The 27,146-nt window shown below is 47.0% G+C and overlaps 2 protein-coding genes across 3 annotated transcripts in view; one reads left to right on the forward strand and one right to left on the reverse strand.

Moving 5' to 3' along the window:
* Nucleotides 1–759: 759 nt before the first annotated feature.
* nup50 (nucleoporin 50) lies at nt 760–11,223 on the forward strand. 2 transcript variants are annotated; one of them, XM_036520091.1, is made up of 8 exons: nt 760–875; nt 1,409–1,494; nt 2,195–2,278; nt 2,391–2,592; nt 4,373–5,029; nt 7,220–7,310; nt 7,882–8,000; nt 9,242–11,223. In XM_036520091.1, the coding sequence occupies exons 2-8, from the start codon at nt 1,426–1,428 to the stop codon at nt 9,439–9,441; spliced, it is 1,422 nt and encodes a 473-aa protein (XP_036375984.1). In that variant the 5' UTR covers nt 760–875; nt 1,409–1,425; the 3' UTR covers nt 9,442–11,223. The 2 variants fall into 2 exon arrangements, with proteins under 2 accessions (XP_036375984.1, XP_036375985.1); XM_036520092.1 differs by having other exon boundaries at nt 1,412–1,494.
* Nucleotides 11,224–12,805: 1,582 nt separating this feature from the next.
* The window catches only part of kiaa0930 (KIAA0930 ortholog), a 38,244-nt gene continuing 23,903 nt past the window's right edge, over nt 12,806–27,146 (reverse strand). Inside the window, exons 3-10 of the mRNA XM_036519941.1 lie at nt 20,149–20,253; nt 19,873–19,950; nt 19,433–19,534; nt 18,472–18,612; nt 16,899–17,087; nt 15,418–15,577; nt 15,176–15,331; nt 12,806–14,378 (exon numbers count right to left, since the gene is read on the reverse strand). Of these exons, the coding sequence (XP_036375834.1) occupies nt 14,338–14,378; nt 15,176–15,331; nt 15,418–15,577; nt 16,899–17,087; nt 18,472–18,612; nt 19,433–19,534; nt 19,873–19,950; nt 20,149–20,253 (972 nt within the window). The 3' untranslated portion in view covers nt 12,806–14,337. The remainder of the gene's footprint in view (nt 14,379–15,175; nt 15,332–15,417; nt 15,578–16,898; nt 17,088–18,471; nt 18,613–19,432; nt 19,535–19,872; nt 19,951–20,148; nt 20,254–27,146) is intronic.

A 27,146-nucleotide genomic window follows, 5' to 3' on the forward strand; every position in this document is an offset into this window, starting at 1 on the left:
TGGGATCCTGAGAGCTTGGAGTTTGGCCAGCTGCCCCCAAACTCTAAAGCACTCTGCCTTTGTTTCCTCCTGTTTCCTGCAGCACTGGGACCAGGCTGGAGCTGAGGCTACGCGGTGCTGCGTTGATTGGCAGAACCCGGATAACTGCAAACTAACAGGAGGTGGAATGTTGGTGGAATGCAGGAAATCATAACAGATGCATATCTGAGGTATTTTAGGTGGTTTCTGCTCTGGAAATACCCTGATCATAGGAGGTTCCGACTGGCCGATCCAGACTGCATATGCACATATATACATGACATGTACAATTCACATAACAGCATTTCATGTGCTGTAGTGCATATTGATGATACAATAAATATATATTGCAAAGGCTGCAATGCAAATGTCAGTGTATGCTCATACTGTGCTCAAGTTTTTTTGGCGGATTGGCTAATGCCATTAAAAATGTAAAAAAAAACACGGTATTATTTATAGTGGGAAAATATTTTGAAAATATGACATAGTGTTGAAGACGATGGATTTTTTCACCTGAAGATGGCAAATTCGCATCCGGGTGAGGCTACCCTTGAGCCAAACGTACTACTGAACCGGAATAACTCCAGTAAATATTCAACGATAATGATATTTAAGATTGAAAGGTATGTTGCTAAGTTTTCGCAAACACTCCAACTCCCATGGTGCACTTGGAGTAGCTCTTCCTTTTCACACTTGCGCAATGGTGAGACAAGGCGCGCGGTTATTCCGTTTTATAAAATGGCGGCGTGAAGTGGGGCGAGAGTGAAATTGACACAGGTGTATAGACTACAATCGGGGGCAACATAATACTTATTTTACTTTCAGTGGAGATCAGAGAACATTTGAGACTAGAGAAGGTATGTATGGTGTTCAATCTAACAGTTTAATACCTAGCTAGGTACCGTAAAACTTTGTGAAACCGTTTGGTTGACACAGCCAGTCACATTTGCTGGCTAACACCGGTTGCTAGTTTTCTCTCACCGTTTGCAAAGTTAAATCTAAACAAGTCATTGTGCGGTGTACATTAGCCGACAAGCTAGATAGCTCCGGCATACGGAGTGTTGGCCACACCGTAACTACCGTTACGTCTAGATGTTAAGATTGCTACAGTTAGCTCGCTACATGTCCAACGTTAGCTTGCTACAGTTTCTTCGTACTGCTAGCTAAAGCATGACTTTTCCTGAATGGCTAACCGGCTAACTGTTTCGAGATGAATTTATATTTCCAATGCTAACATAATGATGACTTTAATATCAAGGTATACAGACATACAAAGAAATACTGAGATATTGTATTAAATTACCTGGCTACCTGTATAGAATCGCGTTATGCCAGTTAGCTAGCAAACTGGTACCGGAAAACATGTCTGACATGGATTCGCATTTGTTAGCAGAGAGTGGAGTTGTAATGGCGAAGAGGATCGCGGACAAGGAGCTGAATGACAGGAACTGGGATCAGGAAGATGAAGGAGAGGAGGTATGCTCGAAGTTATTCACACCGTCCGAGAGCAGCCCCGCCGGCGCGGAGAGTCAACGTGACAGCCGGTGCTAGTGAAAGTTGCGTAAAGGCTGGTAGGAGCAATATCCGCGAAGGAAGTGGGAGTGAAAGTAAGGCATTCATGGCAGAGTCCGAGTTTGACACACTGCTGGCCTGATATGTGGATGAGGCTCATGGATTAAAACATCAACCATCTCTGACAGGCTTTTGGCTGAGTGCAGGATTGACCAACATGAAGTCGCATTTTAGGAGGTTCTGCTGTTGTGTGTACAGCCACGCCATCGCTCATAACAATGTCCTGACCAAGGGAGAGTGACAAGAAACCATATTTATGTTAATGAGAAAGGATTGTTTTTCCCTGACCTGTGTGTCCCTTGTTTTAAAGAGGCGTCTCTGTCTGCTGTCTAATAGGAAACAAGCTCTGATCCTACACGACTGTAGTTTTTATTTGTGATGGGGCCAAGATCACATTCAGCAGATGGCAAACTGGGACGCAGAGAACAGCCTGACTTCTCATTTAGTCCAGTTTGCTCTGCAGTAGAACATGGAATCAGTCCATCTCTCTTTGTTTTGAAGTGTCTTTGAGTGGAACATAATCCAAGGAGTTTATTGCCATATTAAGCCTTAAACGTCTGTTGTGTACAATATTAAGAACAGCAATGTGTTGGTCTTGTTCCAGGCGGGGACATTCTCCATCGCAAGTGAAGATGTGCTGAAGAACAGGCCTATTAAAAAGGCGAAGCGTCGGACACCAGGAACAGAGGTAAGCAGTAACCGAGTGCAGCGCTGTAGTTCTTGGAGCCAACGATGGCTGATGCATTTTTGCCTTTTATAATGTGTATCAATAATTGATGGGCCTCTTCTCTTTGCTCCAGGGCGAGAGCGGGACAGCTTTTAAAGCATTTAAAGGGTTCTCTCTGAATCCGTCTGCGACGGGAGGGGGAGCAGGGTTTGGCGGTTTTGGAAACGGCACAGGATTTAAGTCCTTGGCAGGCATTGCCAACGGGAACAGCAGAGCGACCACCACCCCTTCCTTCGCCGCCTTCACCTCCACTGCCACGGCCAGCACACCCACCGGTAAGGGTCTCAGGCACCCAAAGCATGCTGGGATATCACACTCTCCAAAGCTTGTATTGGAGCTGTGTTATGTCTGGTGTATAAATTATACTTGCGTATTACTCCCCCCTGTTTGAGTGGTGGAGTCTGGAGAATGCTGCTATTGGTCTCTCAGTTTCTCCTACTCCCTTGTTTTATTCTAAACCTTTGATGGCCTGAAGACCATGGGATGTTTTAGACACTGGCTTCAACCCACGCGGTTCTAAGTTCTGAGTGTCACTGATTGTCAAGACAGTTGATAATGTTAAATAACGTCACATGAAAATGATTACACTGTACATCAGGAATGATCGTCTTGTGCAATCTGAAGGTAATGGCTAGCAGTGCTGCTGTTGCAGAACAGGGCGCATTGGAGCTGTGCACCTCCTTGTTGTTGTTATCGCCATTGATGCCATGGATGGCGATAACAACAACAGCTGTCCTAGATGTAAAAGCTGTCTTTTACATCATCCATTTCATGGGATGGACTGTTGATATCAGAGCAGGTCCTGCCGGTTTTTCTTTTTGTCCATGGTGTTACCAGTGAATCATTTTTTGCATTGATCATTTTTAAACTGTCATACAGAGGGCCATGGTAGGCTGAAATTCTGGCTATATGCCTCCTACAGCCCCTAAACGGGTAGAATGGGAAAGGGACTGAATGAAATGTTGTTGACCAACCACAGGTAAAGAAGGACTCGGAGGAGCTTGGAAGTCCTGTGACGTATTGGGGTGTGCTTGTATTTAGGACTGTTGAACTGGTCTGGGTTTACGCTAGCCTGTATTTTGGAATGAAAGTCAAACAAAAAATTTATTCCACCATTTGATTTAGGATATGTAGATGTCAGAGATTAGCACAAGTGTTGTGTATATAAATATATTTACATTGGGGAATTAATTTTTCTAAGATCAAAGTCTAACGGAATTCTTCCAACACATATGAATCTATTTCAGTTTAATCTCATTGTGCTTAACATTCAGGATTTTTTGTGATTGCTTGAAGGAGATTGATCTAAAGGTCAGTTATACAATGCAGCTGTTTTGACCACTGGTGGTTAAATGGCTAATGGTGAATTACTTCCTCAGAGTGAGCACTGCATGCTGCATCATTCTAAGCTTCCAGTAGTACAGTATACGTTTTTTAATGTGATTTCAGTCATATTATTCACAGCCTTGCTCCAGTTCTCCTGCACATAGGCTAGTGTCAATCACCCGTGGGATAAAAAGAGCATTACAGGGAAGGAGAAGAAGGCTCTGCAGCGGCTGAGTTCTGCTTTAGTAGTGTTTTCACCTGCTTGGTGGATCCCTTTGTTCAGGGTGACGTGGCCTGCGTTTTGCAGGCTGTTTGTATGGCTGGCCGTTTACGGAAGCCGCTCGGGTTAAGTGCCCTGCTCAGAGGTGCAGCAGAGGCGCCCCGCCGGGGACGGGGCTGCGCAGCTGCCTGTGCCTGCAAGGGGGAGCTGCAGCTAATGAGTGTGAGTGGGCTGTGTGCCGGAGTGTGTGCGCATCTGAGCGGCGCGTGTGGAGTGAGCTGAGGGAGGGGGGGGCGCGTGTGGCTGCAGCCAGGCTGACGGTGGAGCGCTGATCAGCGGGAGTCCCTCAGGGGCCTGGGGTTTTGTCATTCAGAATTTAACCACGGTTCGCCTCAGCGCCGGCGCACAGAGCAGGCAGAGAAAGGGGGCTGTCTGAAATGCACTTGCTGTTCGTTTGCGTTTTTGTCCAATTTTTTTTCCCCCCCTCCCTCTTTCTGCCATCATCTCAGGCTCATTGACATTCAACGGCCCCGCCTCCTCCACGCCCCCAGCTGCTGAGGTCACAAGCAGGCAGCCCAACGGCTCCGCCCCCAGCCTGGCTCAGAGCTCCAGCAGCAGCAGCAGCAGCAACAGCAGGGAATACAGCCGGCAGCTGACCGCGCTCAACTGCTCCGTCAGGGACTGGATCGCCAAGCATGTCAACGACAACCCCCTGTGCGACCTCAACCCCATCTTCCGGGACTACGAGCGGCACCTGGCCAGCATCGAGCAGAAGTACGGGGCTGCCGCCGCCGCTGCCGCCGAGAGCGAGGAGAAGGGGGCCGGGGGGAAGCAGGGGGGGTCTCAGCCGGTCGCTGCGCCCGCGACGTCCGGCAGCCTAGCCCCGTCGTCGGGGACAGCAGCCCCTGCCGTGCTCTCGCAGAGTAAGGAGAAAGAGAGCACCTCGGTCCCTGCTGGCGTCACCTTCAACTTTGGGAAGAAGGTGGACAGCTCTGTGCTGGGGACCCTGGGGGCCGGCGGTGCCCCCCCAACCTTCTCCTTCTCCAGCCAAGGCTCCACAGGATCCCTGTTCGGGGGGCAGGGGTCCACCACCGCCCCCGCCTCAGCGGCCACCTTCTCCTTCGGGGCAGCAAAGACCGAGGCGTCCAGCAACAGCCCGGCTGAAGGTACGGCCAGCCCTAGTCTTCATCGTTACATTATTGGATCTGTGGAAGTGTGTGTACACACGCGCGTGTACGGTCGTGGCAGTGCTGATTCAGAGCCTTCGGGCAGATCATCCCGACAATGACAGCCAGAACGAAGGTCCAGGTTTATGACTAGTTTTTCAGAAAGGCTTATTATAATTTGTGTGGGTTTTAATTTCAGTGCTGTTTAGTGCTGCTAGGTGCATAGAACACTTGGAAGAATGTGGGATTGGAAAAACACCCTCTCAGATTTTGAGATTTTAAGTTGCAGTACTGTGTTGTTCATGTTGCTTGATTTTATGAATTTGTCAATTTGAATGTCTTGCTCTAGATTTGGGGAAGAATATGTGAGTAATTGGAGCTGTGCTTTTCTGGATTGCTTTCTGTGGCAGGGTGTGTAGAAGTGTGTGTCATTTAAGCTGTGTAGTTATTCCATTTCAGGGCACTTGCACTGGATAGAGATCCTTGCTGTCAAATCAGCCATCCAGGGGATAACCAGGTTAAGGGGGGTTGTCTTTTGGGTCACCAGATTTTAGTTTAGAATTGGGCGCTGATATCCTGAATGGCACTATCTGAGGAGAAGAGTGAGACATGTAAATTTGGGTGATTAATTGTCATGTATGACTGAGTATTGCATAATGATTTATGTATTGTTGAGTCTCATTTTGATTATAGCAGTTTAGTTTAGAAAGTGGGAGCAGGATTCAGATGTGTTTAATGATTCTAAGAATAGGTCTAACTTATTTTTTGTGCACAGTCAGTTTAAAAATGCTGAATTTCCCTTGGTTTTTAGTGAAGTTATAGGGACGTTCTTCAGAGACAAAAGCATGGGTATTGTATCAGGTCAGCCAGCTGCTTAGAAACTAAGGTATAAAATAAAGCAGAATTGATTTTTTTTTTTTTTTTTTATGTCTGTGTTTTATGCACATCATCCCATTTGAAGGCTGTCGGTTGTGAGGTGTAATCCCGAATCGTAGATTTGATTTGTTGACTTATTTATGAATTATTTTGCAGTTTATTGGTCGCGTGAGGCTGGGAGCCTTTGAGAACAGAATGGGGCTCAATTTCCTGAGGTTTTAATTGCCTATAATTGGAGTTCACACATGACTGATTTTTCACAGTTTATTGCAGCTGTTTTGCTGCTTCTGTGTTTAAAATGTTACAGAATTAAGCGTGATGATGACATTAGGGTGCTGCTGTTACGGAGGAATCTGGTTCATGGTTGATGTGCCTGAGGAAGGTCCTCTTGGTACTGGGCTTCTCCACACAGAACTTGGGCAGACTGTGGGTTTGCTAGTGTGTGGGGTACGATTCAGATCCACTGTAAACTGATTTTTACAGCAACTTGTTAACTCCCCTCAATGCCTGTTTTTGAGGATACAGAATGTTTCCAGTGTGGGTAATGGTTAAGCTGAATGTGTTTTTGGTCATGGAAGGTAGTCTGTTTTATCATAGATTGTTTTACTTGACTGTGAAAATGAGGATTTTTGCCAGCAGACGTTTGTGTGTCTGTCAGCTTAATGAATGTCCATGGCCACAGGAGGCTGCTCAGTGGTCAGCGCTGTGACCGCTGATGGTGGTGTTACGGTCTCACTGCGCTGTATTATGTGGCAGAGTCTCTGTCTCAGACTGGATTCAGCCCTGGTCTGAAATGGTGTTGGTGCGCATCGCTATCCTCTCATGTTTACACGGCAGATGCCATTTCAGCTCTCTCCCAGCGCACGGTTCAGCAGCGTATCTCGGTAAACGTCTGTCCTCGCAGAGGTGACCGCATAGAAGGATCTGCCTCCACTGCTTAGCTCTGAACAGGAGGGTGCGTGGACCCCCAGGTGGGCATGAGAAGTGTCATCTGGGAGTAGGTGATGCATCTGAGGAGAGAAACGTATCCTGAGCTCATACAAAACATGGAATGCGCTCCAGTGTGAAATGAAAAAGGACTGGGTCAGCACTGAGAGGACGCGTGACACCCCGTACTGAGACTGGGGCACGCATGGGCAGATTGAACCTCAGAAGAACTGCTTGCTTACAGACTGTCTTACTGCTGAATCCGGTCTGTCACCCACAGTGGTGACAGATGCTGCTGTGGTCACGTAAAGCACACAGATGTAATGAAAGGCCTTGTAAATCTGTATTTGGGAGTGTTGACCCCTCTGTCTCTCTGACCCCCCCCAGATCAGAACGGAGGAGCAGATGAGGAGTCGGAGGAGCCCCCCAAGCCGGTGGTGACGGAAGTGAAGGAGGAAGATGCCTTCTACTCCAAAAAGTGAGTTTGCCCATCCTGCGGGATTCTTTGTGTTTGTGTGGTGATGTCAGACAGTGCTAAGGCTTATAACTCACACAGAGGAAGGGAGTGAGGCATGTTAAATAACTATGCAGCTCGTAGGTTAGCTTGTGTGTATCCGTAGTGTCCCCTGGTGCAGTGCCGGTGTTAAATGAAGGAGGGCTGAAGACGGCTGCTAGAGCATGGTATTTTGGGTCAACCTGTAAGATGGATCTACTGCATGAGCAAAAATCTCTCACCCTCTCAAGCCTCACCTTCAGGGTCCCTTTGAAGCAGATGGACAGGCAAAAATAGACTGCCCCAAATGCAGCACCTTCAGAGAGAGGGAAATGAAGTGAACCTTCTGCCAGGCATCACAGACCTTTTAAGGAATGTTCATCTTAATGAACACAAATCATCCACTCCACTGCCATACATGTACTCTCACTGTCCACAGCCTTAGAGCAGCAGGCTTGCAGTTCCATGGTTTCAGACTGAGACACTGCTGAAATGCTCAGTGGAAGAAGTTTCGTTATCTGTGTGTAATTCCTCTGGGTTTTCCCTCACGTTTCAGGTGCAAACTGTTTTACAAGAAGGAGAACGAGTTCAAGGAGAAGGGAGTGGGGACGCTGCATCTGAAGCAGGTGGCGGACGGGAAGCTTCAGCTTCTAGTCCGTGCCGACACCAATCTAGGTACGGTGTGCCACTTAATGAACATGTCAACTAACTGGGACCCACTGATCAGTGAAGTGATTTGATTGGCGTTTAGTTCACCAAACTGACTGGTGGTGGTGTGCAGAGTTCACTGCAGGTTATGAGCCTGGTCTCACCAGCTATTGCAGATCAATATTAGCATAAGTGGTTGGCCCAAGGTTAGGAGCTCTCAGGCACTGGGCTGTCTCAGTGTTAGGCAGTTAAGGCTGCAAAGCACAATGTATTGTGTGTGTGGCAGTTCTACCCGCAGACCTGGTCCTGTTTGTCGGCACCAGCTCGGCTGTATCACAGGGCTGAAGTGGCCCAGGTCCACATTGTGTGGTTCTGACTCTCTTCACCACTGTTAACAGAGAAGCGCTGTGTAACATGGGGAGCTCAGAACGAGACATGCTCTCACTCAGTTTGTAATCATACTGACACAGTGACTAGACTAACATGTATCTGTGTTCATTCTGAGAACCCGTATTTGCAGCGTCTGCTATTTTGGTAGCGCTGAGAATTGCATAGCATCATCTCTCTTTAAAAAAACAGGAAAGGGGACCAGTGCAGATTTCCTCTGCAGAGAGCAATTGCTGAATCCATTTAAAGCTGCTAAGCCAGCCAATCACAGGGCAGGAGGGCGGGGGCTAAACCTCTCTAGAATCAGCCTGCAGTACCTCCATATTCATTGCAGTGCTTTCAGCCTGATCAGCATGGCTGCCAGGCCTGCTGTTTGCTCTGGAGCTGGCAGTGAGTCAAATGCCTGTTTATGCATCCCCCTAGTGGACATATGGAGTCTTGCAGGCATGCTGCCAAATATATTGTAGTAACTGTGCCATGAGCACAACGTTCACATGGAGAAAAATGCTGCCTTTTGAACAGAACCAAAGCTATACATTCAGAGGAGTTATTTCAGTTATTTCATTATTTTCAATTTCAACCTGATTGAATAAGATGATACAATAAAAATTATTTTACAATATATCGAGCCTTGTGTTTAAAAATATTAATAGATATAAATATTATTTATTATTCCTCAAGTAGATGTTGTGATCATTATAGTGTATGCCTACAGCTAATTTGACTACAGCTAACTAAATGTTTCCAGAAATGTTTGAAATGTACCATCCTTACTGTATATGTACTTGTGTGTGTACATATGTAAAGCATGTAGTGAGGAGTTCTTGTGAAAGCTGGCTACTTCCTGTGTGTGACGGTCTCTCGCTCCACCCCCTGTGTAGGAAACATTCTGCTGAACATCATGGTGCCGGCGTCCATGCCCTGCTCACGGACGGGCAAGAACAACGTCATGGTGGTATGCGTGCCCAACCCGCCCGTGGACGACAAGAACCCCACCGCCCCCGTCCCACTGCTGATCCGAGTCAAAACGGCGGAGGACGCCGATGAACTGCACAAAATGCTACAGGAGAAGAAGGCGTGAAGCCCCGCCCCCTCCCTTCCCCTCCCCTCCCCACCCTACCCGCTGACGCACCAAAATCTGAAAACTGGCCACATGGTTTTAACAGATTGCACCCACCCCCCCCCCAGACCCCGCATCCTGACCCCTCCCCTCCATCAGCTGTGTAAAAGGTAACGTGGGCCTGACGAGGTCTGTGATGCCGCATTGTGAAGCCTCTGAGGCTTGTCTCTCACACATGTTCTTAATTCATTAGTATTTTGAAATAAAGGCCCCTGTTATTTGCATGCCTGTACATATTGTAGTCGGGAGTTCAGAAACGAATCGATGGCCACTGTGAAATCTGGAGGAGGAGGAAAAACAAATCTGAAATGTTTTTGTGGCCTTGGTCACTCTTTTTTTTTTTTTGCATCAGCGAAAACGCTGGCCTCAACTCTTTAGAAAATGAAAGGAAGTCTATTCAACCGTTTTTAATGATTAAAAAAAAGATGGATTTGATTAGGACTAGAGTGGTTTCTGGAACATTCCGTCAAGTTTGAATTTTGCTGCTATCTTTTCATTTATTCAAAGATGCAAGATCAGTTAAGGGGAAGAAGCTGACGTCAGGCGGTGTATTATAGTTCAGATGTTCTAGCGGTACTGTTTTGATTTGGACAGAGCTGTGCCAGAGAAAGTGTGAAAAGTCGGTGCTTTACAGGAGTGTGATCGGCTTGAATGTTTTGTACTCATTGCGCCTGATCTTTGTTTAAAAAAAATTATGAAACTTAGTGCAAGTTCTGAAACTGCTTGCCTCTTCAGCTAAAAAGGAAAAAAAAATACAGAATGAGTATGAATGAGCACATCTTTTGGACACTGCTGCGTGTTAGGAGTCTTGTAACCTGTAAATTTTAGATTATTGAGGTTACAGTTCATCATCAGTTTGTGTTTGCAGAAACCGTTAATTGTACCAGTAGATGTTTTCCGTTTTCTTCAAAACTTGAATGATCTATTTTTTTAGTGTTTTTTCTGGCTATTTGCTGTAAATGGCCTAATGTAGAGTATTTATTCTAGCATACGCAACATGTGCTCTTGTTAAATGGGTTTTGAGGAGTCCTTCCCCTGAATTTCAGTGCAGCTGAACCCGGTTCAGCCCCCCCTCCCCCACAGGACAGAATGATGTCAGAGTGAATTTGTTCCACACACTGTCTTAACGTCCCCCCCCCACCTTGAGATTGCTAGTGATCAAGTCCACAATACATGCCGCTTGTTTTTATACCTGGCAGTCCGTGTCGAAGTGGATCTCGTCACCGTTATTTTCCAAGTGTCCTTTGTGTCGCCTTCGGTGAGGGGAGGCAGCCACGTGCAAAGGTGCCCGACGCGTTTGTAAAAGTGATTGGTCAATAAACCACTACACGTTTCACTTTCACACGCTGTCCTTGTCTCTGTCAGGATTCAGACAAACTCATATCGTCATGTAGACTCAGCTCCCCTGTGGCTGTGAGAATTTCAGAAAGGTTAACACTCACCCCTGAAGAGTTTGGTCCCTGTGCACGTTCCGATCATAAATGAGGTTCTAGTTTTACAATGTATACACAACACAATTCTGATATGTGGAAAGCCTATTTATGCCAGACTTGTGATTAACTGGTTTTGTTTCATTCGAGCTGAAATGGCTTGACCTACTTCCCGGTACCTTCAGAGTAGCTGTTCTCTGATCAGCCAGCAAGTGCAACTATGCCCCTTCAGCTGAGCTGACCAAAGATCTGCATTTCCCTGACTGGGTACTGTTGGTGCCACTAGGGGGAGCCATAGCTATAGCTTGTTTAAAATAAAAAGCCCACATGTATTTTTTTCCCCAAAGGGTTTTGGACATTCACTTTGTGTTATTCCATCGAATCCCCCTTCTGTTCTAGACTGACATTGACACACAATGTCAGAAGGAACTGCTTTTGACCATGTGTTCATCCATTATGTACAATGGCTCTACCAATGTTTTGTGCAGCAAGCGCTTCTGAAGTTGTAGCAGTCTTTGAAGTTTACAGTCCAAGCACATAGTGAGCAAGAAAGAACCAGGAGACACTTTCTGGTAATCTGTATTTTCATTAAGAAGTACAGAAAAAGGACAAAGTATGGCCCTAACATGCACATGGACTTGTGTTTTTTTTTTTTTTGCTCAATATAAAAAGCGGCTCTTAAAGCATTGGGAACCATCTGTGCGCCACGAAACAGACTCCTTTAAAAAAATGAACTTTGCTTCCTATTTATTTGATACAGGCTTCTCTATAAGCTTACAAGAATCATAAAATACAAATAAATTAAGACTCATAAAATTTAAAAAAAGCAGTAATGCTGTGCAAGTACCCTTTTGCCTGTTGAATATCAAATCTTTAAAGCACAGTCGTAGCAGTTTCTACAATGAGGGGGCGTTTAGCTCTCACTAACTGAATATAATACTTGTACTTCTGCTCAGAGTGCATCACACAGACTAAAGGTACGCTGCTTGCTTTGATCGAGGGCTGCCTAACCTCTGTATGCCCTTATGTACAGTGTAGCCAACAATTACCCATGATCCCTGCAGGGTGATGTGCAGTAACTAGTGAAATGCAATTAGACTCCCAGCGGAGGAGTTTCGTCAGAATCCTCCTGACAGGAGGAGTAAGATGAAGGGAATTTTGGGGTGGTTTATCTCGTGAAGAAGAGCAGCAGTGTGTGTGTGTGTGTGAGAGAGACACAGACGAATGGCTGGTTCAGAAGTGTACAGTCATGAACACGTCAACGGGACGCTTTGTTCTATTGCATTAAGGTGGCGTCTGGGACAGATTCAAGTGTGCCTTTGTATTTCAGTAAGAGCTGTGCTATAGTGCTTCTGTAAAATGTAGGAAAACGGTGAGATCAGTCCACGATGCAACAAAACCGAAGCGCTCCCCTTCAGAGCCACCGGTGAGACACATGCAGGGTCAGTGACGGCCTTTGCTCCACCGAGGTCTGTTCCTCATGTAGGACGCTCCACCAATCGCAGCAGAGGACCACCATTAGTTCCCGCCTTTGCATCTCAACCTCAGAGCACTGGTAAGAGGTTTTTTTAAGGTGTGACCTTCTCTTACAGCACTCTGCAGGCATACAGCAAAGTGTACACATGACCTTGAGTGGACTGCAACGCTGCCCTATTGGAACGTGACTGTGAGTTGACGGTAACACAGTCTCTTATGAAGGATCAGGAAGATCCCTTGATTAGGAGTTCAGGGGGTGGGGGGGGGGTGCAAGAGGTTGTTGCTATAGAAACCGTATCCTGTCCTGCTCTTCATGTGCTAGAATATGGAAGGTTTTCCAGCTTTGCAGCGATTTGAGCGGGTCATTCTCTTCACCTCTGAGTACATACAACATACGAGGAGGAAGGAGAACCTTTGAGACGCCGTTTCATTTTCACGTTCAAGACACGGAGTAAAAAAAAATTCCTACAGAAGTATGTAGAGATCACAATAAAGGTGTGAAATAACCAACGTAATAGAATTTTCGCTTAAGAAATCCACTCACTTGTGACACAACAAGAGAACCGTGAGCACCGGGGACTCCACCTGCACATCCAGGCTGCCGGTTGGAGAAACACTGTAACTACAGCTGCCACTGCAAATGTGGCTGCCGGGGTGACGCATCAGTGTAGTGCTTTGGAGGGCCAACATAATCACAGGTAAGGAGGTGTACAAGCCCCGGTCAAACGCCGGACCGCATTCTATATACATCTATATAAACACAGGGCTTATGGGTTCAGAGACTGATTTTTGTTCATCCCATAAGCTGCATTTCATACCTATTCTTGACTGCTAAAGCTCACACAAAGCCATCAATATAACCACTGTAATACCAATAACCATCTATAACATTCATGGTTTGAAATAAGCCACAAAGCTGTGTTCAAGATCGGATGGGTTGAACCACGTAATTACATCATTGGCGATGCCACTAGGTCCAGTGTCAGCTGACCTTTTGTTCTTGCTCTGTTGCCTGGTGATGGCATCCATTTGTGAATTGTTCTGAGTTAATGCTGATGGTGGAGATCATTTTTTATAAGTAGAACATATACTAAAGATATTCAAAAGTAGTCAAAAGACAAGCGAACACAGAAAGCCGGAACCCGATACACATCACTACCAGCGCTGTCCTGAGAGAACTTGGACAACGCGTCAAGTTGCACACTTGTTTTTTTTTTTTTTTTTGTTTTTACAGCAACGCGGTGAGTAAGTGCACTACCTAATTCCCTCCCATCCTACGGAAGTGTAAATGTGATTAACGTACAGTAAACAATCCTTTAGACGCCAGTGCTGACAGACAGAAGGCCATTCTCGGAGCAAAAAGGCCACAGACCAGCACAGACCCTGCCCACTCCTCCAAGCCCCACCCACCCTACAACACTGAATCCCATTTTAAACACACCTACACGGGTGAAAACAAACGAAACGTAACATAACGAGGAGAATACTGTACATCCCTTTAGAAAAAACATGGTCGGGGTACGGGGTGAAAGCTTGGCCTCTGTGTAGGCCTGCGGACAGAGTGGCTGAACACCTGCGTATTTACAGGAAAGCGGGGACATTCTTCTTTTCTTGGCTTCCGGGTCAAAGTTCAGCAAGTGCTGCGTCAGTTCCTGTGTCAGGGCGGACCTGACGGGAGAGTGTTTTCGGGGGTTTTCGGAGAGACCTGCCGTCCAGAGTCTGTCGCACCTCTTAAGACTGCCTCGCGCCCACAGGGCCTCACTGAGCAGGATTAAGGAAGGAAGGAAGAGGCACTTTTTGATTGGCTGGTTTTTCTTTCCGAAGATTTTCCCTTTTGTTCTATTCTTTTTTCTTTTTGGTTCTCTGCCTTGACACTAGATGGTAGTGTTGTCTAGGTGGCCCGATGCAATAGGCACTTGGTAGCGAGTGTCTGAGGCAGTGGTTCTTGTTGCTATGTCATCAGGATGGGCCTTTGTCTCACTTCCAGTATGTCTGCCGTAGAAAAGAAAACAGCATTAGAACACTTGCACACTTTTTATGCTACAGCGATAGGTAGTATAAGGGTTGCCTGTATGTAGCGTCCAAATCCCAGAATTCCAGCTTTACATTAACCCTAATGCAGGTTAAAGACTGTGTGCATCTGTGAGTTTTGCACAGCACCTTGGATTTGCAAAGCAGATAATGTAATTCAATAAGGTAACGTACTGAGTCTTCTAATCTGAACTGACTAAGCTCTTATCAGGTAGTTATAGTGGTACTTTACCGACACCAACAGCTATTTATCAGTGAAAACCCAAGAAAATCGCCTTCCCACGTGCTTCAACACTGTTCTCTTTGGGAGTCCATCCCCACTAATATACAGATCCCAGCTCAGCCAAAACAACTGCCATACATACATTGAATACATACCTTGACATTTCATGGTTTAAATTATGTAAAACACGACTGGGCTCTCTCCTGTCTTGGTGGACATTCGGGCCATCCTATTTGTCAGTTGTATAACTGAAGCCACTGATTGAAAAATAACCAGTCTAAGTGATATTTTGAGAATGTTCTGTGTTCAATGGGGACATCACATCACCTTAAATCCTGACTTCATTTTCTAAATTTTTGTCATATTCCTTATAAAGGCTATTTGTGTAATTTTCTGATTGGTGCAGGGCAATCCTTGTGACACTGTTAGGCCAATCAAACACAAGCGCACTGTGAGTGTCATGATAAGGAATGAAACCCCCCACTAGCTCCCAGTCTTAGCTGCAGACTCAGGGAGGGGGAACATTGGCTCCCACCTGTGGTGATGCGGTGTAGGGGCAGTGTGACATAGGTGAGGTGTGAGTACAGCAGGAAGTAGTCCTCGGTCCGGTTCAGCTTCAGCCAGGACCCCACCAGGGAGCGCCCCGTCCCGGAAAGAGAGCGCGAGCGCAGGTTAGTGGCATTGTGCAGGTCTGAGGGACAGAGAGGGGTGCACACCATCAAATTTACCATCCTGGATGTAACAGAGAGCAAGAAACAACACACAAACCGCTCTGACCTCCGCCCTCCTCCTCCCGGAAGAACTCCTCGCTGTCGTTGGCGGAGTGGGACTTCTTCATCTCGGCGATGCGGTTTCGGGGGACCTTTCTACGCAAGGAGGGGGAGAAGAAGGAGGGACGGTTCCTCTCCGGGGTGGGGGGCGTGCTGAACGAGGTCACCTGAGGGTGAAGCCAAAAAATTTTGAGAATCTTCCTTGCCTGGGAAGTGACCCAGAAGTGTGTATGTGTATCTGTGAATGTGTGTATGTGTGTGTGAGATGAAGAGGGGTGAGGCTGTATTGTGTGAATGAGAAATAAAAGCCAGGAACACACAGGCCTGGTCTGTGAGTGTCATTTGTTTATGTGCATATAGACAGCATACTTGACTATAATAAAGAGGAAATCCCTTGATAAATTACTTCCACTCCAAAGCTTAATTCAAAGACAATGTGAAACCTAGGACACTGCTAAGGCAATGGCAAGACAGCTCCACTCGGGAGAGTTCACAGATTAAGGACTGTGGCAAAACACTGACCCAGAACCACACATCAAAATTACAGCCCGATTCTAAATTTAGACGCAAACCCAGACAATGTTAAAGCTCAGACAATATTTAACCAAGAGTCTGTCCAGGAAAGACAGCATACTTCAGTCTAAAAAGAGACTGTGACCACAGCTGTCATGATGTGAGGGAGATTGAGGAGGTGCGGTCGGCCCAAAATCAGCATGAATATTTGATGGTGATCCTGAGCACTCCCCGCACAGGAGGCTGGCTCTCCAGAGGCCGAATAGGCCTGTTAGTGAGAGAGAGGGAGGACGCATTCTGCCACTGACGGCTCTCACATGTACATAACGTCCCTCTGAGCGAGTGAGGGGGGGGAGAGAGGGTGCATGTGTACAGAGCAGAGTGTGTTCAGACTGGCTTGCTAAATAAAGCATGGTATGTGTTTTTCGCAGATGTGGACGTAAGAGTGTTTCTAACTGTGTGGCTGTATGTGTTTGTGTGTGTGTGCGTGCTTGCATAGGCAGGTGGGCATTTGTGAGTGGGTGTATGGGTGTCTCATTGTGCGTGTGTGTGTATTGTTTTGTGTGTATGTGTGCGTGTGTGCGTATGCATTTGGGCATGTGTGAGTAGGCATGTGTATGTTTGTCTGCCTGTATGTGTGGTATTTAAATATGTTTGTGTGTGTCGCTTTGCTGTATGTGTGGTATTTGAATGTGTTTTTGTGTGTGTGTGTGTGTGTGTGTGTGTTTGTATGAGTATTTGAATGTGTGTGTGTGTGTGTGTGTGTGTGTGTGTATATATGAGCATTTGAATGTGTGTGTGTGTGTTTGTATGAGTATTTGAATGTGTGTGTGTGTGTGTGTGTGTATATATATGAGCATTTGAATGTGTGTGTGTGTGTTTGTATGAGTATTTGAATGTGTGTGTGTGTGTGTATATATATGAGCATTTGAATGTGTGTGTGTGTGTGTTTGTGTCTGCAGCCGCAGCACTGACCGGCATGTGAACAGGCGAGTCGGGGTCCTCCTCGGTGTTGCAGGGTGAGGTGTCCCCCGTGGGCACCCTGCTCACAGCCATCTCGGCGTGGCCCTTCCCCTGGGGCCCCTTCATCCGCACAAACTCCATGTTGTTGTACTTGTAGAAGCCGAAGGACATCCGCTGGGCCATCTTTGCTGCCACACTGACCTGCACACACAGAGGGGTCAGTTCAGCCTCTCACAGAACCCTATACCTACCAGACACTCACCTGCACACAGAGGGGTCAATTCAGCCTCTCACAGAACCCCATACCTACCAGACACTCACCTGCACACAGAGGGGTCAATTCAGCCTCTTACAGAACCCTCCGTTAATGAATCATATTTCATTTTTACACTTTCATCCACTATGGCAGTGGCATTCACACTGTCTGGTGCCCTGCGGTGGGGGATGGGGGTTTGCGAGAAGATGAAAAAATAATGTCATGAATAAGTGAGAAGCGGGACCCAAATGCTGTTGATCTGACTGTCATTTAACTCTTAATGAGGGCTGGGTTTCAGTGCACTGGGGAAAGGGGGGGGGGGGTTTGCATGTGGGCATGGTAAGTGATTAAAATTTTATTTGGGTGGGGGTGCTAAAGAAGTGTGTATTCCACTGCTCTACCGGAGTGTTCGCACAAAGGCTTGTGAAGAACACCACCAGCATGTGTTCACCAAAAATAGAGATGTATAATTATAATGAGCCCATACTACTGCAGCATCCCTCCTCCTTACTATTATCCTCTACCGTGAGGCCAGGCAGAGGAAATGATGCAGCTTCCACAGGTTTTTTTTTTGTTTTTGCATAAATCTGCAGCATAAGGTTTATATTTCTGATTGCTGTGTACATCTGGTGTGTGAAAATGGCTCCTTACTATGCCTGCTTCCTCTAATTCCAGCCACATTTATGGTCTTGCCTATATTTATGTGCATGACTCAGTCAGACATAAGACGGATGAATAATTCAACGATAATTTTAAAACCCACAGTACAAAGTGTAATAATGTATATTACTGTGGACCTTCAGCCTGGCTTTATGGTGGATGATGACTGAATTTAAGCAAAATTTCTCCTGCAAATGTGTAAAAGGCAGTTAAAGTATTAGCAGTGATAAATGAAGGCTTAGCGCAGGCAGTAACGTTAATGCCGCAGTCTGAGCTCAGAGAAGAAATTCGATGGCCCTTTAGTGGCAGCCTGTTAAAGGATCTATAGTAGTGACAGAAACCTTTAGTAGCATCTTACAATGCTAGCTACCATTATGGTATGAGAACAGATTCATGTGAACATGAGTGTGCAGAAGGATAAAGCACAAAAGCCCTTTGAGGCAGATCCTGAAACAATTCAATAACCCACATACTCGCTTTTTGACAGCCTATTGCCAAATGCTCAACTGAAAAATAAAATGTGAAGAACTCTCTCCAAAAACAAAACCTCATTTTCTTCAAAAACTTCAAAATGGAAGAGCGGGGTAGGTGCTGAAGCCATTTCAGGACACCCCTCTCCCTCTCTCTCTCTCTGCAGCCGCAGCAATGAGGGAGGCCAGGTGTTCTCACCCGGTTGTCGTAGACCTTCTTGAGGGCCTCGTAGCGTATGGAGCCCTGGAAGATCACGCCCTGGAAGGTGGTGCTCTTGTCGCTGGCCACCAGCTCCACACAGACCATCTCCCCCTCCCCCACTGTCATGTCGCTGAAGACCTGCACACACACAGAAAGCACTCTGCTACACCTCAGCAATGAATCCTGCCTACAGTGAGGCCCCTTCAGATTTCAATACATTACTACAAGTAACTGCATTGAACACAATAATTTATTAGTATTAGTGTGTTTTATTTGTTTATTACCATCAGTTTAATTGTTACTATAAAATAGTATAAATACTTAAAAATTACATTTTTTAACATATACATATTTTGAATTGGCAAATACATTTTTATATCACACATTTTTACACTGGGATATTTTATATAATTTTACATTTGATATATTTTTATAAAATACACTACATACAATATTGTGTAGTGTATTCCAGTGCAGAAATTATGGTACCCAGGAGACTGTTTATACAGTAACATGGAGCAGTGCCAAGGGGTCTGGACTGTGGGATCATATTCCACAAAGCCACAATAGGTGGTTCTGCGCTGGCCCATCAGTAAGGACAGCTGTTAAAGGGTCTCTGTGTTGCAGTGGATAAGGCAACCGGATGGAGGAGTAAATCAAGGCAACACTGCTGTCACACTTTGCCAGCCTCCATTCAAACAGTGCATAAAAGGGTTCTCAATTGATTATCCATCTTAGACAAAGCCATTTGAAAATGAATCAGTGTACAGTTGGGTAATTAAGACACTCAAGAGCTGCTCCAGAGCAAAACGGCATCAAGCCTCACTTCATTACACTGGCAGGCTCTTTGGAGTCAATCAACACCAGATCCCAGGGGTCCCATTGGACAGTACAGCAGCCGGTCAGAGACGGGACCCGGGCTCTTACTGGACAGTGCTGAGCAGGAGCAAGGCCGTACCTCCTCGAAGTTATCGATCATGAAGAAGATGTTGGGGTAGCTCATCTTGGACTCTTCACCCTTGCTGTCCATGGGGTTTTTGCTGGGGGAGGCGAACACTTGCTGTGAGGGAGAGGACACATGGGGGAGGGGTTAGGATACCACAACACAGGTGACCACTTACTGATGTCAGTGTTACCAGGGGAACCAAATGCCCAACAAACTGGAAGCCACATGTGACCAGACTGACTGCTAAGCAAAGCTTTCCCCTCACTGTAGTGGTACAGGCATTACAGCGCATGGATGCTGCTCAGTTTGCTCCACATGGAGAAACTGTGGAGATAACACTATGTATGCGTTTTTTTTTTTCTTTACAATAAAGAATGTTCTGGTCTTAAACACAGATTTACACACATCGTTTCATATCAGCACAGCGGCTCTGCTGAATGGCACCCTCTCACCTGAGACTTCTTCTTGTGAATGTGAATGTCCCCTGCATCTGAGCGCGTGCAGACCGCACAGGTGACCACATAGTCCAGCTGGAGGAGAGAGAGAGGGGAGGTCAGCCATGAACACAGTCTAAAGACCTAAAATAAAAAAGACCTACAGGCTCTGTAGATATCTCTGAAAGATCTATAGACTTTAAGAAAGAGTTTTAAGCAAGAGAAACGTGCAAGACTACAGAGAGGGCAAACAGCACGTCCACATTGTGGTGGTGCCTATGAAGCCCTGCTCACCTTCTGTAAAATGAGGTTCAGGTAGACGCTCTCCTCCCAGTCGATGTCGGGGTCCCCCAGTCCAGGCAGCTTCTTAGAGTCCCTCCTGTATACCTCCACCTCCACCTGTGGGCCCAATGAACACCAGCACCACATTAGAATACAGCAGAAAGGATTAGAATACTGAAATCAGCAAGAAAATAATCATTGTTTAATCAAAAGAATACAATGATTAAAAGAATGGTTTATAACACTAAAACAGAGCTAATAAAACAGCGGAACAATAGCATTGTCTTCCGTGGATACATCTGCATTGCATCAGTCACGGAACAGAGCTGAAGACTATTCTCTCCAGCTGGGACAACACTTCACGTCTTCATTGGAAATCTCTACAGCCTCTCTCTGCGGGGAGTGAAGTGGACCACAGCGCATTTGTCATTCCAGGACAACTACAGCTTTGGGAAGTATATTTTTGAACCCCACAGACACACTGACTCGTGGACTTCATTACGCTCTGCGCTCGGTGCTGTGGTGGGTCCCTCACAGGCAGCGATCTGCTCTGCGCAGCTTCACCCAGCGCTACACTCTAGGGCGTGATGGGCGTTTATGGCGCTCGTTAAACACAGGAGATGGGGGATGGAGGCCCGGCCTGCTGTGCCTCTCTGTCAGGGAGCGCGTGCGGCTTCAGACCTCGCCGCTCCTGGTACTGCAGGGATGAGGTCATCGCTCACCCCCCCTCCCGAGCCCCAGCCCCCCTCCCACAGCACGGAGGACCCGGAGACAGGCTCTAATTTGTTATCTGCGTCTGGAATACTGAGCAGCGGCCTCGCGCCACTGGAGTGGCCCCGAGTCCCCCGGCGTGACGCGGCCCCACTGCGGAAAGCCGGCTCCTCCTCCACACGCCCCCATCCACCACGGACAGCTCAGCGGGTTCAGTGGCCATGTCACCACTTTCCTGCACCACACTTCATTTTTAGCTTGGGTGCTTCACTATGAGACTGTCTTATTATTATTATTATTGTTATTATTTACCTAAACATCAGTTTTGAGTGCCTTTATTCATGACAGGAGCAGTGAGGATACATTACAACCTGCACAGGTCCCTATAAGCAGTTCTGCCAGCTTTATGGAAAAAAGGAAAAAAATAAATATTTACTTTTGTAAATATTTGAATGTTCGAAAAAACTGTCACAACTGTCAAAAGTATTGTCACCTAGCACTTCTAAGAAACCAATGGGACTCTACTGTGATTATCCACTATATGCTGAAACTCATGAACAGCAGCTATTTATCATCATCAGGATTATTACAAGTGTTATTATTGTCAGTATTTATACATATCCTTATACTTGCATCATAAGCCTAATACACATACAAATGAAATCATTCCTCAAATTAGAATGGTGTTATTATCATGTGAATATATGATGTAGCAATACAGTGAAGCGCAAAGTTAAATCCTGGCCATGTTCACCGGTCTCCTTGATGGACTGTGAGTCTCCATGTCTGATGGCCTTCGTGAATGAGGGGGCGGTTATCATGTCAAACCAGTACATTTATGACAAAATCTCTTGTTTTAGAGACACTTCATTAAGTTGTGACAGACAGCCCGCCTGAAATGACTGCTGTTCGATTAAACAATCCCACAATGCACTTGCTTAAATAGGGGAAGATCCCCCTGCTGTCTGGCAACTGGCAGGTTCCTGATTCCTGCGCTAAAATAGCTTCATTAAGCCAGACATTTCTCAGCCCCCGCGAACGGCAGTAACATGAGGCAAGACAGCGCCGTCCCATCCGAATCCACCGTGGCAATTTCATTAGCGCGAGATGCATGTTCCCTGTGCATTCAGGGTGATGTCATGCGGTGAGGACGATGGCAGCGCGCTGCAGACCTGACCTTGGCCGAGCTCAAGGATGGGCCCTCCGTTTCTCCTTCCCGCTTGATTAGCGCTCGGAGCAGGAGTGCAGAGGAGAGGTGCGCCGCTCCTCATTTAATCAGCAGCGTGACAGGCCCGCCCTCCCCTGTGCCCGCGCTCCTGTCACAGCACGCTCCAGCGGGAGAGCTACCGCCGCTCCTGTCACACACAGCGCTCTCTTCATTGGCTGTCAGCACGGACACACTTTGTTTCACTTCCTGTCCACAGTCAGTGTGGACGTCTCTGCCTACTCGGGAGTCAGGAAGTATGTGTGTGTGTTTGGCATGGATATGGAGCGTGGTAGAGAGTGTGTGTGTGTGTGCGTGTGTGTGTGTGCGTGTGTGTGACTGTGCGTGTGTGTGTGTGTGCGTATGTGTGTGTGTGTGTGCACGTGTGTGTGACTGTGCGTGTGTGTGTGCGTGCGCGTGTGTGTGTGTGTGCATGTGTGTGTGTGCGTGTGTGCGTGTGTGTGTGTGTGTGTGTGTGTGTGTGTGTGTGTGTGTGTATGTGTGTGTGTGTGTGTGTGTGACTGTGTGTGTGTGTGTGTGTGCGCGCGCGCTGTCTGTGGGGAGAGGTACACAGAACATTGACAGGGCACTCAGTTGCATCATGCACCTGAAAAGCAAGGTGACAGGCTTTGGCACTGCAAGATTCTTCAGTCTGATGATGTCATAATGCAGGCAGGTTGCACATCTTTAGGCATAACTAGCAGACTACAGATGACATTCCTCAGGCATAAGAGTCCCAAGAGTATGGCAACAAGGAATCTCATCTGCATCTGACCACCATAACACCATGCCAACAAGCAACCAGAAGGTTTCCGGTTTGTATCCCCAGGGGATCACTAATGTTGTACTATCGGGAAGGTAATAAACTGCAATTGATGTAACATACTCAGCCATATAAATGTATATTATACAAAATGCTACCCATGTAAATCACCCAAGTTAAAGGCAACTCCCAAGCACATTAATAATGTAACATTTATTCTTCACACGAAGGCACAGAAACCTGTGGCTCAGGACAAACAGAGCAATTTAAATTATTAAGGCATGGCAAGAAGAAACAAAACGAGCCAAAGCCCAATATTAGTTCTGCCTGACAGAAAACAGTAATAACAGCAGCCCCAGAAGAACCCAAGCAATAAATAAGGCAAGGGACCTTTCCTCTAAAGCAAGGCTTTAATCACTGCGGTCCTTCATGGCATTCTTGCCACGGCCAAGTTTCAGAACATCCCCCAGAATGCACTGCAGGGAGCATCACATTGCGATAATTTCACAGGACTGCTACAGAATTTCAACGCGGCACACACGCAGCTCCCGGCTGGCAGACGTAACAACGCCCCCCTCCGATCCTTACGTCACGTAGCAACTCCATTCATTAACGGGGCTTCGTTAAGCACAACAGCTCCTTAAGGAAAGGCCTCCCCGCTGCGGGCAGGGATTCACCCGTCTGAGTGCAGCCAGGCCGTGCCAGCGATGAGGGCCGAGCCAGTGAAGACCGTGTGTTACCATGGCAACAGGGGGACAAACCCACTCACTCGCACTGCTGACTCTACAGGCTGAGGCTGAGATGGCGTTGGGGGGGGGGGGGGGGGGGGGGGTACTTTTATGATGATGTCTTTGAGGCTATGTGGGGTTTGCTGCCGTTTCATATCACTATGTTGAGTTCTTAATGTTAAAGTGTTGGTTTGCTAGAATAATCAGAAGTTCCATGTCAGAGTTGAGAATTATTGTTGTTATTTTGTTACAGCGTGTTGTTAGATGGTGATGCCTAGCGTATTTGTGTGCCTGTCTGCTGATGCCTGGGAGAATGCATGGGCTGAAAGGCGCTTTACGGCAGATCATTATCGAGTGAGCCGGGCGACAGGCTCGCTCCGTTATGCTTAGGCAATACCATTTGGAATGTCTCAATCCCGGAGGCCTCAAGCTCCATCAGCTCCTTCAGGACACAGATACAGACACAATAATTAAATGCAGCAATATGTCTGACCTGCCACACGTCCCTCGCCCTGCAGAGGAAAAAACGAAACCATAAATGACAATGTCATGGTGTGACAGTGACATTTTACTGCAGGAAATACTATGGCCAATTACCGTGGGGACACCGCGTCGGAAAGCCGAAAAAAAAAAGGCAAGATGACAAGGCACTTTACATCTTGATAAATTTGCTGTCCATTCAGATTACAGTTAAATCTGAAAACAGGCTTGCTCTTCAGCGGCCAGCTCCACCTGTCAATGACTGCCTCAGGCATCAGCGTTTTACGCTGTAGAATGCAGGTTCTAAAGGATTCGCTTAAGGGTGTGGACAGCAAGTAGAAAGTTCAAAAGAGTGACAGCTCTTTCACGGGATGCAAAAAGCAGTATCTACATCACAGAGAGTGTGTGTAGTACAGCCAACCGGAGCTCCAGAGACCATTCCAAATCACTGATTCACTGAGGACCTGCGTCATGTTGCAGAGTTTCCCTGCCTGAGGGCTGAAGCTCAGTGAGGCTGGGCCTGACTTGGGGTAGATGGGAGAGCTGCTGGTGGGAGACCTGCTGTAACCACCTGGTTGCACCTGGAAGTGGTGCTGATGGGCAAGGAAGGAAAAGCTTTCCTCCACAGCAGCACCAGCTCTAACTAATGCCCCAGTGCAGTGCAAGGGACTCGGTGTTGTAGTAGATGCTCTCTTTCAGATGGGACGTTAAACCAAGGTCCTGGCTCTCTGCAGTCATTAAAGATCCCAAGGCACTCGTCACAAACAGTAGGGGATAGCCTAATGTCCTGGCCAAAATCCCCTATGAGGCTCTTTTAGCCTGGCTATCTAATGATCCCCCTGTTTAAATGGCAGTAATTCCCTCCCTCTCCACCCAAGCTGCTGTGTGGCGAGAGTTCTGACGCAAAATGGCTTCTGTGCGTGCCCCAGGAGGGGAGTCCGTACCACCCCCCCCGTCACTGTAAATCAGTCTGAAAGACACTTTAAAGGAGCTTGTACAACTGCAATCCATTATAATCATTACCATTCTTCTTTTTAACATTATTATTACGGTTATTTCTAAAAGCTGTGGCTGGGCCTATGGTATGGGTAGGGACTGTGATCCTGCTTTTTTCAGCAGTAGGTCCAGGCCGTCTCTCCTCCTTTATAGTGCTTGAGAAGGGCATTCTTAAGGAGCTGTTCTGCGCAGCACAGTAAGCATCCTGAAACAGAGAAGCCTTTAATGTTTCCGCAGGATTAGGTGTCCCCTCACTCCAGACAGCAGGCTTTAGCCGATGCCCAAATCAAAGCCCTGGGGAAGAGGGGCGGGGTCTCTAAATTTCAGCCACTATGCCCTCCTGACGCACTCTGAGCAACCCCCCCCCCCCACCACCCCACCCCATCGGTGCTGCACCCAATCTTGCACTGCTCATCAGAAAGCGCAGGCTGACTTCCAGTAAAACTGCAAACAACCGACAGGACGGCTTAATCTCATACCAAGAACTAACAAACCAACGGAGCATGCAGCGTGAAACACAGAATAAAACCATGAAGGAAGTGCAGCTAATGCCTTATAATGCTCCCTGTCATTGATATGCTTCTGGAAGCACTGAGCCACAGACAGAGGAGAGAGAGAGAGCCTCCTCCCTGGAATCTCTATAACATCTTCACTACAATTCAAGCCGTTACTCTGTCAACCAAAGCGAAGCCTGCTGTACATTAATGCAGTAGCCTACATAAAAAGGCTGAGCTAATTCATTATTAATGGACAGACCTCTGCGCTTGTGTGACTGGACGAGTGTGCCTCGCAACAGTGGCGGCACCGCAGCAGAGACATCAGTGACATTAAAATGGCTTCGACTTTTCGTTTGCCTCTGGAGAGCGGGGGGGGGGGGGAATCAATACTCTGACCCGATGGAGATCGGCCGGCTGCTAAATGTCAGCGGCAATGAGATGCGCCTAGTGAAAATAAGTTTTAGAGGCCGTGATGGAGAGGTCAAAGGTCAACGGCAATCCAGGGGTGCGTTTCTCTCCTCTTTGTCATCTGTTCGCTGAAAAAAAGGCTGGCCGATCGGCTCTCATCAGACGCTGCAGGACCTGCACACGTGTCCTGAATTTTGCATGAGGGTGAGAGAGCAGAAAACAATGGGGGTTAGAGTCAGAGTCACTGCTGCAGGCACACCAACCTCCATCTAGTCTGACGCATCTAGTCTAGTATCCAGTTTACCTTTTAGCCACGTCATAGATGTCAACCAAAGCACAAATGTCGGGTTTTTTTTGGACAACATGTTTCTGTTTCCAGAAACCGCATCAGAGTAAAAGGCACTAACAAAGTCCAGCTATGCACGTTGTTTTAAAGGAGAAAGCCACAATACTCCCTCCTTTAGGGAGTCCAGGCTATCAGGTGGCTGGAAGTGAGAAAGAGATGCAGGGACCCCTCTTGCTGAGACTCTACAGGTAGAATCCTGAATTCTGGCCAAACATCCCTGAGCCAATGGGACGTCTGACGGACATGCAGGGGCTCGATGACACCTATGCTGGGGGTGGTGGGAACATTTGTCCTGTCTCCCTCAGCAGCAAACAGAAGCAGACCGCACAGCTGAGCCGTCACTTGCCATTCTCTTCACCCGCTCCTTATTCTGACGGCACTTTTGTTTCGTGAGAAAAGGACAAATTTGAATCGGGAGGATTCGTGTTGGTGGGCCTGACTGAGGGAAGCCCTGTGTTATACAACACAGTGCAATTAAGCTATTTGAACAGAAAAGACCAAGAGTTTGAACATCATCACCTTTGTCTATGCCTACTGTTCAAAAATGAAAGCCATGCAGCCAGGAGCCAATTATGAAAATCAATGCCATTGTTAATGCTGTTCTTCTCCCACAGACTGAGGGCAGGGTCTGCCAGGAGTATGTGGGTAGGTGTAACATCCCTACCCTGAATGATACTGCAATGCCAACTTGTCCTGGCTAACTGGGAATCTGCCAGGTTTCCAGCTAGCTGGCTTGATGTAACAGAGCTTTAACAAAGCTGTTCCACAGAGGACTTACGACTCTTTATCCACACGTATGTTCAACAGGTGCAGAGTGGATTAGCTGACAGGGAACTGGGCTTGGGTCTGAATCATGAATGGGAAACCAATGACGGTG

The sequence above is a fragment of the Megalops cyprinoides genome, chromosome 25 (genome assembly GCF_013368585.1).
Source record: "Megalops cyprinoides isolate fMegCyp1 chromosome 25, fMegCyp1.pri, whole genome shotgun sequence".
In the NCBI taxonomy this organism is placed as follows: Eukaryota; Metazoa; Chordata; class Actinopteri; order Elopiformes; family Megalopidae; genus Megalops; species Megalops cyprinoides.